The 12,776-nt window shown below is 43.0% G+C and overlaps 1 protein-coding gene across 9 annotated transcripts in view; it reads right to left on the reverse strand.

Annotated features, from left to right (window-relative positions):
- Positions 1–615: 615 nt before the first annotated feature.
- ZBTB38 (zinc finger and BTB domain containing 38) overlaps positions 616–12,776 on the reverse strand; it is a 55,891-nt gene continuing 43,730 nt past the window's right edge. For 8 of the 9 annotated variants that reach the window (XM_022582636.3, XM_022582635.3, XM_022582637.2 and 5 more), the window contains one exon: positions 616–7,193. In XM_022582636.3, the coding sequence (XP_022438344.2) occupies positions 3,600–7,193 (3,594 nt within the window). In that variant the 3' untranslated portion in view covers positions 616–3,599. Of the gene's footprint in view, positions 7,194–8,695; positions 10,356–12,776 lie in introns of those variants that run through there. The other variant, XM_022582639.3, reaches the window with a different exon arrangement.

Consider the following 12,776-nt stretch of genomic DNA (forward strand, 5'->3'; position numbering starts at 1 on the left):
CAGCTAAGGTTGCAAGTGATGACGGGACAGATTTTTTTCTTTATGTGAAAAATGACTAGTTTGTAATAGCATTAAAATTTCACCCTGTATTCAAAAAAAAAAAAAAAAGTGGACAAACTCTTACAAACTGAGGTCATAGGGCAATATCCTCAAATATAAGAGAAACCAAATGCCCGAAGTACTGAGGCCTCAGTGAGCAAATGAGAGTTGAGTCCAGGGAGGCTGAGCCTCTTTACAGCTGTCACTGTGACAACTAGCACCACAAGCTCTTTTCCTCACTCTCCATTGAGTTTACATTAAGCATTTCCCTCTAAGATGCTGAGAAGGAACAAGCACATGGGCTCTGGAGCCAGGCAGCCCTGGGTTGCGATCCTGGCACTGTCTGGCTGTGGGATCTGCTCAATGTCACTATAAAATGCAGATAATGAGGTCTACTTCCTAAGGTTGTCGGGAAAGGACTGAATGAAACGGCCCACGGAAAGAACGTTGCCGAATACCTGCTAGTTAATAAGCGTACTTTGTTTTCTGTGGATGTCCAGAGAAGAATACTTCCAACACTCGGATTTATCGTAAGATCAGGCCTATCCAAAGCACTAAATGATAACAAGAGTTCAGTCTCTTTTATTCTGCTTTTTTTTAATGTCATATTCCATTTGAGTCCTAAGCATGTAAGCAGGTACCATGGAATGTAAACAAGAAAGGAAACAGAAATATACTGAATGACTCATATGTGAAACAATGCTGTGACTCACACAGATGAAACAGCTGCTTGGCTGCACAAAATAACACTAAAACGTTTAAAAAGAGACAACGTAGGAATAAGCTATTTTAATCAAGCCAAAACAAATTTATATCCATTAGTTCTAAAAATAAAATTAGACTTTTCCAACCCTTAACATCTGTATTTAATAATATCTTCTAACGAAAATACAGATGCTAAAACAGCAAATTACAATATATCTTGTACAGCATACAGTATGTTCACTGTTCACACTTACTTTAATTCTAGTTGGTCGTTATGTACTCAATGCATAAACATCACTTAGAATAAAATCTTCACAATTAACAAAAAATGCGACGAGGCTGTCTTAAAACGGCTCTGCTATAAATTGTATAGAATATACAGGATTACAAAGTCAAGTATTTTTTTTTATCAAAATATACACCCCTCCCTGAAACTAACACAAGCTATCAACATTTTCAACGAATAATACAATTATAGAAAATATTTGCAAAATTATTTTTTTCATGTATAAATATTCTGCCATATTTACTTTGGTCTAGAATTATCAGCATACAAGTCCACTTAAAAAGTATCCACATGGAAGGGCTGGGAGACATCAGTACATGTAATCATTTTATATTTGGAGTTACCTCAAATCAAAGTGACTGAAACACACAGTAATTCTCCTTGATCCATAAGCCTAATTGAGATAAAACAAATTAGTAGATCACAGGATTGCTTATTCAATTTTCTAATCATCAATTCAAAATTTCTTCGGCCCTTTGCAACTATCTTTTTAACAAAACCCAAATGAATAGTGCAGGTATACATATATACAATGTATAAAATAAAGTTGGACTCGTTTGCATTTTTCCATTTTCCTCTATTACATAATACTGTTTGTAAGTGAAAGCAGATGAACAAAAGATAAATGCAAATACAATACTGGGGTTATTTAACAGCAAAGTACTACAGTATAAAAAGGTCAGCTTTGATCATGTCCTTTTCTGGGTGTTTAAATGCTTTCTTGCCCACCCTAATCCTTATGAAGTCTTCTTCATGGAGGTGTCACAACGCTTGGAGAGAGAATCTGGAGTCCTTTGAGCTACTTCTTCACAATGGTAACCTTGCAACCTTGGGTAATCTTGGGTTTCCAGCTATCACATCCCGTGAACATGAATGGCTGCAGGTCATCCTTGAACCGGGTTCCAGATTCTGCTCATACTGGTCATCAAAGGGTAAGAATGTTTTCTCTCTCTCTCCTATTCTGGCAGTTTAAAAAGTAAGAATCATGACTTCCAGCCTCCCAGGAACCTAGTCCACATGATGGAATATCCTACAGGGCAGTTAGATTTTGAGGGCAGTGCTGATGGTGTGGGTCAGCATAAAAGAACATTAAAAACGGAAGTGGTTTTCAGCAAGCGGGCTAGATGTCTGCGAACATTAAGACAAGGCATCTGGTTTGTGGATGTATTTCTGAGTCATATCAGTAAGTGATGGAACCTTGTCACTCCACATTCTATCTCCCCACCCCCCAAAGACAAAGCTCTGTTCGAGGCAAGGAAGATCATCACTCCCTCTGCCCCCTCAAGTCATTAATGGGTGGGGCGGGGGTGTGTGTTTCTCTTGTCCTTTTTTTTTTTTTAAATAGTATGTGCTTGTGGGCTGCATAATCTCCAAGAAGGCTAACAATGGTAGGGATTGGGCTTTCTGTCACTTTCAAGTGCCTGGGAATTCACCACCGTACACATGCTTTGCACTAAATTTCCTGGACACTCCTTCAGTGGCATGGAAGGCGTCAGGTTTTACTTGAACCCTTGAGACTGGTTAAATCTATCTGGAAAGACCTCCATGTCCATGGCCTTGTGATGGATGGAAGACTGCAGGGAGTTTCAGAAGAATCTGACCTTTCTTCATTTTCTGAAGTGAGGCCACTAAAAAGTAATATACAGCACAGCACAGGTAACCACAGGTAACTTCTGGGAAGGCTCTCCCCCATGGATAAGGCATGACCTATGTTTTCTGTGACTTGAGTAGACCAGTTCTAATAACAGCTCAGCCATAACTTCAAGAGAACAGCATTCCATCTAAAAGCATACACATGCTCTTAAGTAATATTCAAAATGCTTTCTACTGATTTTTACATCAGTCCTCATTATTTGCAGATCTATTGCTCATCATTATAATTCACTACAGGGGACATGGACAGTTAAAAGTTAGAGTGATTTATATATGTATTTTACAAGGTTTGTGTTGCAGAAAAGTACTTCTAGATAATGTATGAATGTCCTACTCGGGTTACTCATTTCACACATATTTTCAACTATATTATTTCGTATGTATCCATTAATTTAAACAATTTTAATAGAAGCTGGTTGGGAATAATGACTGTCATAGCTCATTTACCTTTGAACTTATTTATGAAGATGACATTTTCATGACATCTGACCCTTATTTTCTCCAGTGACTAAAGACAGTTCAGCAGCCAGTTCCTATTAGCACTTATTAGAAAGTTTTAAATTACGCTAAAATTAAACTCTTTTCTTTCCCCCGACTGGCAGAAATATCATAGCTGAGAACTTCATAAACTTTCACAGGTCACTTGGGATACTGGAAGATTCAGCTACTTTGTTTTTGTGTACTTTGCATGAAGTTAACGCTAAAACCCAAAGTAGATATTAGGATCCTTTTCCTGGAATTTTCACAAATGAGATTTTCTTTGTTACATTTCACTCCTTCATGACTGTTATGTGAACAAAATTAAACAGAAACGAGAAAACGGCTAACTTAAAAAAAAAAAAAAAAAACCAAAAAACCCCCGAAAAACCCAAACCCACCAACTTATAGTTTCGAAGATTTTTCTAAGTATCACCATTCAAAGGACATTATCAACAACGGTTTGTCCATTATCCTTTTGGTCACTGTCTTCTGAATCAATGAAATGTGGATTCTCCAGGGGATTTGAGTTCTCGTGGCCCGTGTCACCTTCCGTTTTCTCCCGCTGACTTGGGCTTTTGAATAAGTGTTTCTTCTGGTGCATTCCAAGGGCAGCAGCTGTTTTGCAAATTTTGGGGCACTGGAAGCAGGCATAGCCCTTCCCATTATGCTCTCGGATATGCCTCTGCTCGTGATTCCTTTTCGTGGAGAGATACAAAAAACTCTGAAAGCAGAACTGACAGTGGTATCGCTTTTCGCCAGTGTGGATTCTTTCGTGGATTTTGAGGGTCTCATTCAACGTGAAGGCCTTGTTGCAATACTGACAGACGAACTCCTTCACGCCCAGGTGGATGCGCTCGTGTTTCTGTAGGTTGCCTTGCACCGAGAAGCACCGTCCGCAGGTCTTGCACTGGTACGGCTTCTCTCCCGTGTGACACCTCATGTGCATCTTCAGGGTGGAGGGGCTCTGGAACTGCTTGGAGCAGAGCTCACACGCATAAGGCCTGGCCGTGAGATGCCGGTGGGGCCTCCCTTGATTCCCGGCCCCCGAGGCTTTGTCTCCGTCACAGAGTTCACACTGCAACTTGGGCATCTCTTTATTTTCTTCTTCCTCGAAGGCCTTCTCCTGGGGAGCCTTCCCCACTGCGCAGTCCAGTTCGGCCGGGTATTTACATTTGCTGCTCGGGCTCCTGTTTTCATGCTCCTTCCTCCAGTTGGCTTTCCTCATTTTTCTCAACTGTCTGGATTTCTTTTTGGGTTTGTAGTTGTAGTAAGGGCGCCACGGTTTATCCGTGGAATCCTGGTCACTGGCATCGTCAAACATCTCACTCATCTCCACGCACTCGGACTGGCAGAGCCCGATCGGGCTGTCTCTGTTGGTTTCCTGTTCACTCTCTCGTGGCGGAGTCTCCTCCTGCATTTGGTACTTGGGCCTCCTCCCTCTTTTATAGAACAATTTAGATCCTAGGATGTGCCTTTTCACAATGGCTTCGTTCCCGATTTTCACCGTTATCTGGCAAAGGGGCGCGACGTTGCTGTTTGTGGAGGTTCCCGGGAGAGCAGGCTTTGCGATGTAAGTTTCAATTTTACTAGTTTCTTTAATGATATTTGTGGTTTTGCTCAATGACCCTCCAGGATCAGCAATGTATCTGGACTCCTCTGGTACTTCTCCCCTGTTACACAGGATGGTTTTCTTTTTCTCCTTCATGCTCTTGGGTCTGCTGACAACCCTCCCCACTTTGTCTGGCTCGGGTTTGCCGTCGTCTTTCGGGCTCTGACTGCCAGCCAGGTCTGAAGGGGCTGCGGGGTTGTGGCTGCTTGTGGCAGCAACGGCATTGCTGTGCATTATCACCGACGAAAACTGGCTGCTGTGCACGATGACCGAGGGGGCTGAGCCACTGTAGCTGATCACAGAGGTGGAGTTTTCACTGCCATTACTCACAGACAAAACGGGCGCGTCCCCTGCCCGCAGGCCCGGACTGACGGCACTTTCAGCCGAAGAAACTGACACCTCTGTTGAATAAAAGTTACTGTCCAGATCAACTTTCAACTCTCCCCTCTCTCCCCATTTGGTACCCTCTGCGTTTTGTGCACTGGTGGAAGTGGGTACATCCTGACGTGCTGGTGTTTCCAGTGGGATGGCTGGACTGTTGGTCAAGGTGTTTACACTGTTTTGGAAATTCAGAGTAGGCAATTCAGAGCCGTGTGGATTCTGAATAACATAGGGACCAGGTGCAGACTCGTTCATCTGACTGTTTTCTCGAGTATTTTCATAGGAAGAATGTCGGTAGCTCTTGTAAGGAGCCCTCTTGCATTTCATGGGCAGGAGCCTATAAAGCTTATATGGATAGACACTAGGCTTCAAGCCCCCGTTTGCTGTTTTTTTACTGATGGAAAGTCTATGATCGATGGCATGGAAAGACTTCTGGTGGTTTTTGAGTATATAGTAGGTCATGAACGTTTCCAGGCAGAAAATGCACTGATACCGCCTTTCTCCTGTGTGCCAAATCTCATGTCTTGTCCTATACTCAGCCAGTGCAAATACTTTGTTGCAGTAATGGCAAGGATACGTTCTCCTCCACGAGTGAACATTGGCATGTCTTCGGAGGCTGGATAAAGTCACATAACTACGTTTGCATACTACGCAGCTGTAGAGCATTTGCCCGTTAACAAATTTCACCATGTGTTCTGTTTCTGGCAAGGTACTTCCGGGACTGGAAAATTCACCAATGCTATTCTCAGATAATAAAGGTTCTGGACCTGTGAATGCACCTCCATTCTGCCCAATGGTGGGATAGTTTTCTAAGAAGCGCTGATTCCCTCCAGGAACGGGCATGTGGCTTGACCTCATACAGATCTGCTCGTGCCGATCCAGTCTGTTGAGGGTGCTGAACTGTTTGTTGCAATGCTTGCACACCAAGGGCTCCTGGGTTGGCTTGTGAAGCTGCATGTGGGCGCTGAGCAAAGTGCTACTGTCGAAAGATTTGGAACAACAGCTACAATTGTAAATGAGAGGCGGCACCTCTGTGGCTGGCAGTGTGGGGACATCAGAGGATTTATTTTCATCTGCCCTGGGAAAATGGACCTCTCCTTCGTTGTTGTTGGGAGATTTTGAAAGGGAAAGAATTGCAGCTGGCTGTGGACTTCCTTCTTGATTCATTTCCAAGTTGGTTGCTGGAGGGGGGGGTATATTTTCTGGGGGTGAATCCGAATCCTGGGGTACGGAGATTGTCTTTGGCTTTCGGCATGTTTTCGGTTTTGCTGCAACAGCTTCGCAGTTTTCTTTACCTGTTCTCCCAGGTGAACTGCTGTCCCGTTCCCGTACAGGCAGGCTTCTGTAAGCCTCAGCCACGGAAGACACTGCGTAGGAGTGCTCGGCGAGGGTGTGCACGGGCTCCACCTCGTGGCAGACGTCAGTCCTCTCCAGGCAAAGGCTGGTGGTTCTCATGGAGTCGGAGACCTTTTTGAAACTTGCCCTCAAGTCCAGTGGAGAAAACATGTTATTACTATTTTCCGTTTCGATGATGGAAAATGCATTTGTGATCCTTGGCCCATTAGTGATGGCTGGTTCTTCATGCCTTTTTTCATTTTTTTCTTCTTTAACCACTCCCTTTTCGGTAATGCAGAATACATAAGGACCTGGGGAATTTGAAAAGTTGCGATCGGTAAGATCTTCCAAGAAGGATATTCCCAGCTTTTTTCCTGCAGCTGCAAGATCAGTGACTGTTTCTTGTCTCTTGACGACGACTGTGGAGCTGTAGATATAATTAAGGATTTCTGTAAACACTTCGGCTTTGAGATCATCCAGCTCCAGGACGTGGCTGGAAATACAGATGGTGTGACTCCAAAAGATATTTTTGAAATAAAGGCTTGAAGCAGCCAGGACATTGCTGTGGGCTTTAAATTTGGTGTCTTCCACAATGATAGTGACATCACATAAAATGCCCCGAATGCGCTGCTCATTCAAGATTGAGAGCACTGTGTCGCTGTGAAAGTCGTCCTTGAGGTCCCTGGAAAGGGACATGACTGTCATCTGAAACAAGAGGAGAGAAATGGTCAGAGACCCTTCCACAAGGAGCTCCTTTATTTGTCGGCTGTTTTTAATTTCTTTGAAAAACGTTTTTTGTATGAAAATAATTGTTTTTTTTAAAAATCTCATTCTGTTGCTGCTCCCAAGACTTGGAGTCAACCTTAGAAGTTTAATCTTTATCTTGCCCCAGCCTGTTCCTCATACCACTGCTAATAGTTGTTATAGTTGGAAATCCTCCCAGAACTTTTTCTCCTTCTTTCTCCAAAGTTGTAGCTTGGAGAAAGGTTCCCCGGCCAAATGTTAAAGGTCTCATCATCACGCAGGGCTGCTGCACTGAACTCTTAGAGTCGGGCAATGCCATGGTCCTACCACAAGCCTCCTTATCTATTTCAGAAGATCGCCCTGATGATCTGATCCAAACGTAATTCATGAAGCAGGAAAATGATTTTTTAGAAGTTTTCCCTAAGTAAGCAGTACCTGTGAGTAAAGGCACTGGCTGCTCGGGAAAGAAGCAAGAACTGGAGGAGCCATTCCTGATTTGTGGCTCCGAAGGGTTTCTCAGTGTAGTCTCAGTCTGCATGACCAAGTCTGACCACTAGGGGCACTCTGCCCTCTGGCCCTTCCTTGTGGGGACCCATCCCGTTCCTTCTGATTTCGCTTTTATCACAGCCAAAGTAGACTGGGGTGTTCAATCAAAAAGGAGACAAAACAAAACAAGGAAAGTATATTTCTGAGTTTACAATACCGTGTCTAGTCACAGGTTCCTAAATTAGCACAATTTAAAGGCACTGTGGCTCTTGTTCTGGTCTGAGGATGCTACCTCCGCTGTTCCCAGAGCTCAGGTCTTGTTATCCTCTATGTTCTATAATGAGCCTAGAATGGCCAGAGCCTACCCACTAATATTCTAGTGAGGAACAATCCAAAGCAGTGGCTTTCATAGTTACCCACAGTCAAAAATACATGGTACACAGTGACTTAAGACAGAAACGAAACTAAAACTTCCCCTTACTACGTGTGATGCAGTCTGTTCTGTCCTAATTCTCTTTCACGTAAAAAATGCTAACAGCAACTCACCAAACTAATTCCACTACACACTAATGGATCACTCCCGGACTTAATCTGTACCCCCCCCCCCAAAATACCCCCTTTGGTCTAAAGGATATACTACCCAGCTCTTCATCAAGTCTATCTCTAATCACATGATGTCCAGAAAGCCATGTATCTTGCTGCTATTTCTTTAACTCCCAGTGGCAATGTATTCCTAGCACTGGAGTATAATGTTTAGCCCACGGCATTTATTCAGTTGGAAAAGACCAGATGGCCACATAAAGGATCTCTTTTCACCTTTTTGTAAGGATTATAAGCTCTGCCCATTATGTTATTTAGACAGTCCTTTATACAAGAATCCATTCGATAACTTCTTTTTATCTCATTCAGCCATTGGAAAAAGAGCATTTCTACTAACAAATTCTTCATTATTCAGATAATGAGAACAAGGTACTCACCACATTTATTCTCTCTTAATTCTCGAGACGAGGATGCTTAGAACTAATGTTTACCATCGACTGTTGTGGCCACTGTGAGCCTGGGTTTCTGGTGTGACTACTGTCTCACTTTCTTGATTTAGTGATAGCTCTTTTACTCTTGTTTTCCCTGCCTTTAAGTGGAACCTTCCATGAATCTTTTCTAGGGATGTGGGGGATTAAATCTTTAAATAAAATTAAATGAAAAGGGATCTCTGGAACACCCCCGGTGGTCCAGGGGCAAAGAATCCAACTTCCAATGTAGGGGACTTGGGTTCGATCCCTGGTCGGGGAACTAAGATTTCACATGCCACGGGGCAACTAAGCCCGAGCGCCACAAATACTGAGCTCACACGTCTCAATTAGAGTACAGAGCCCCCGTGCTCTGGAGTCCACGCGCCACAACTACAGAGCCCACCCACCCTGGAGCCTGCATGCCATAACTAGAGAAGAGAGAACCCGCATGCCACAACTTGAGAGAAGCCTGCACGCCACAACTAGAGAGAAGCCCATGCTCCACAACTAGAGAGAAGCCCGAGTGCCGCAATGAAGATCTCGCATACCACAACTAAGACCCAACGCAGCCAAAAAAATAAAGAATATAAACTTAAAAAAAGGGGATCTTTATGGCTTCCTCTGTGCCCTGAAGGGAGAAAGGTTCACCCCTGAATGGATAGCAGCAGTCTATCCTTCACTGGCTTATAGATCAATAACATGCTTGGCTGGTGCTTGTTTGGCCTTCCTTGAGGTCTCTCTGTTCTGGGCCCCTGTAGGATCTACTTTCTCTCCTGACTCGTACCTTCTCCTGTTTGGAAGGGTCAGACCAGACCATAATGGGCTCTAGAGGACTCCCCACAGCAAGTTTTATATTGCCAGTACTAGTTATCATTAAAAGTTATCATCAGATTTGAGTTAAAAAAAAAATCACTCAGGATCACTTAGGCTGCAGTGTGTGGAAAGGATCAGAGGGAGGCCAGCTGGTTGCAAACCAGCTAGCGAGGCCGTCCTAGTGGTCCAGGTAAGAATTAATCCATCCACCCCAGACAGAGTGGGAACCTGGGAAGGAGTGATGGCTCCACCTACACCTAAGAAAGTGAGGCCGGGGGAGTTAGTATCTGAACTCAAAATTTACTTTAATTCCCTCGACCAATATTTATTGAGCAACAGCTAAGTACAAGGCATCAGGCTAAGTGCTACAGGAAGATAAGAGTTCATCTCTCCGTTGAACAGATGTTTACTGAATACCTACTTCATGCTTTGGGACAGTAGTTCCCAAACCTGGCTAGGCATCAAAATCAGCTGGGAAGCTTTAAAATAGTACAGGTTTACAGATTCCCCCTACTCCGCCCCTGCAGAGATTCTGGTTTGGAACAGCTGGGGTGAGACCCTGGAATCCGTATGTACTTTTGTACCTTATTTCGTGAATAAGTAATACATTCATATGATAACACATTGGAAAGGCACACCGAGTAAACACTGACAAGCCTCCTTCCCACATTGTCTCAGAGGCTCTTCAGGTGGTTTTTTATCAACCAGGCAGAAGCAGGCCTGGGGGCTGACACTAAAAGCCAGGGCCGCTAGAGGAACAAAAATACCGCCCCCAAAGGTCTGTGGTACAACAGGGAAAATAAGATGTGCTCATGAAAAGCTGTAAAACACAGATTCCCAGGGAAGGTGAAGGGTCAAGAGCGCTGGGAGAAGGTTTCAGGAGTCGGGGGGAGAGGGGCTTGGGAACGGGTGTGAGCCCAGCAAAACCTTGCAGATATGGACAAAGCTGAGGAAAAGGAATTTCAGTCAGAAAAAGGCACAGTCGAGGGTTTTACGCCCTCAAGAAGCTTGTAATCTAGGAGTCAGTGTAACACTTTATTTATTTTTATTTTGTTGTTGCTGTTGTTTGCTTTTTGTTGTTTGCCACACCATGTGGCTTGCAGGATCTTAGCTCCCCGACCAGGTATTGAACCTGGGCCCTCAGCAGTGAGAGCGCGGAGTCCTAACCACTGGACCACCAGGGAATTCCCAGTGTAACAGTTTAGTAAAAAGAATCCAAATCCGCAAATGCGAAGTGAAAATGCGGTGAAAGTTGTTGAAGATGCAATTTCAAGCCATATTCTGCCTGTCCAACATGCAACAAAGAAATAAGCTAGAAGTCTGTAGGCCAGAGGGGACCCACCATAGGCCACAAGCACACCTGGTCCCCACACACTGTGTTTGACCCCCATGGTTTTTGGAACCATGTTTTTGAAAAACTGAGCTCACGTTGAAAACAAGTAAGATTTAACATAAAAATCAACATATCTTTTCTTGAAAAACAGGAAGACTGGACAGCGAAGGGGTTGTTGGCTGCCTGGCAACCGCGTGGCTGTGTCCCTGTGTCACTGTCACCTGCACGCACGTGCTACCTGTCCAAGTACTTACCGCCAAGCGGCTTCTCTCAGTAAAAAGCCCAGCCTGGCCCCTTCAGGCAGTTTGGTTTGTGCAACTGATAAGAACATTAAGCAGAATCACTTTGCACCCACAGTTCTGAACAGACACACTTAACGATATCCCTAAAATTAGAATTAAGACATAAATGAGCTCGTGGGGGGAGGCAGTCATTCTCACCAAAAATAGTATTCATTGACTTAAGAAAAATTAAAGTGATCTTCTGTTATATTTCTTCATTGAGAGTAAATGAAAACAGAAGTCTCAGGAGTTCCTGCCAATGGAAAGCCCACAACAGACTTCAGAAAAAGAAACAGAAGTTGGAAAGCAGATGAAATTCAATTTACAAGTAATTTTCTAAAACGTGTTCAAAAAAGCAAGTTTCGTGCAGTATATTTATTATTTTCAGTAGTACTGCTGAGATGGAATAAATAAGCATGAAAAAGGCTAACAAAAATGATGTAGATGCAAAAATTTTGGTAAGCCAATATTAAAAAAAATAAACTAATTTGTAATTAGGTAACTGTGGTCATCTGACTTACGTTACTATTTCCCTGAGTTGGTATTTTAGCTGTAATAGCTTTTAACATACACCTTCTAAACACATAAATACACATACATATATATCCACGTGCACATACCAATAAATCTATGACTATATAACTATATGAACATATGCTGTATGTAAATATATTTTATAAACACATCAAACAGGATGAACTTTTAATTCAGCATCTAAAAAACAGGATACTTGGACTTCCCTGGTGGCACAGTGGTTAAGAATCCACCTGCCAACGCAGGGGACACAGGTTCGAGCCCTGGCCCGGGAAGACCCATGTTGAGGAGCAACTAAGCCTGTGCTCCACAACTACTGAGCCCGCGTGCCACAACTACTGAAGCCCGCGCGCCTAGAGCCCGTGCTCCACAACAAGAGAAGCCACCGCAATGAGAAGCCTGTGCACCGCAACGAAGAGTAGCCCCCGCTCGCCGCAACTAGAGAAAGCCTGCGTGCAGCAACGAAGACCCAATGCAGTCAAAAATAAAATATATAAATTTAAAAAGAGAAAAAATAAAAAACAGGATACTTGCGAGAGAAAGTGGGTGCAACTAATAACGATGCCAGGGCAACAGGTATACATTGGGACTGTACCCTGGGAAATGAGGATGAATGATCATCCTGTTTTCATATACATAACTATATAAACAAAATATATATCTCTATATAAATTAAATATAAAATTCTAAAGTTATAATTACATATATGTACATTTACATAAAGTATACTTTATAAATATGTAAATGCTTTTAAGAATTTTATAAATCTATGATAAACATACTTTATAATTATACTTCATATAAATGCCACTGGGAAATTCTACTTAATTAGCATATTTAGAATCTGCTGCTCCTTTTGTCTCCTGCCATATTCCAGCCTTATACAATACACATTCATCTCATGCAAAGGTGGGCACTTAAACAAGATGCTTTTGATGATTAAAATGACTTTTCTTCACTTACTTGTAGAATTAACGTTTTAGAAAAGTAAAATAAATCTATGCTGATGGTAAAACATGCAAACAGTAGAGAGGTGGATTAAGGTACAAGGCAGAAGGCCCCCTCCCCACGCCAGCCTCCTCAGTAC

The sequence above is a fragment of the Delphinapterus leucas genome, chromosome 4 (assembly GCF_059928025.1).
Source record: "Delphinapterus leucas isolate spDelLeu-1000000601 "Yukka" chromosome 4, BTC_Dleu_Yukka2, whole genome shotgun sequence".
NCBI classification, from domain to species: Eukaryota; Metazoa; Chordata; class Mammalia; order Artiodactyla; family Monodontidae; genus Delphinapterus; species Delphinapterus leucas.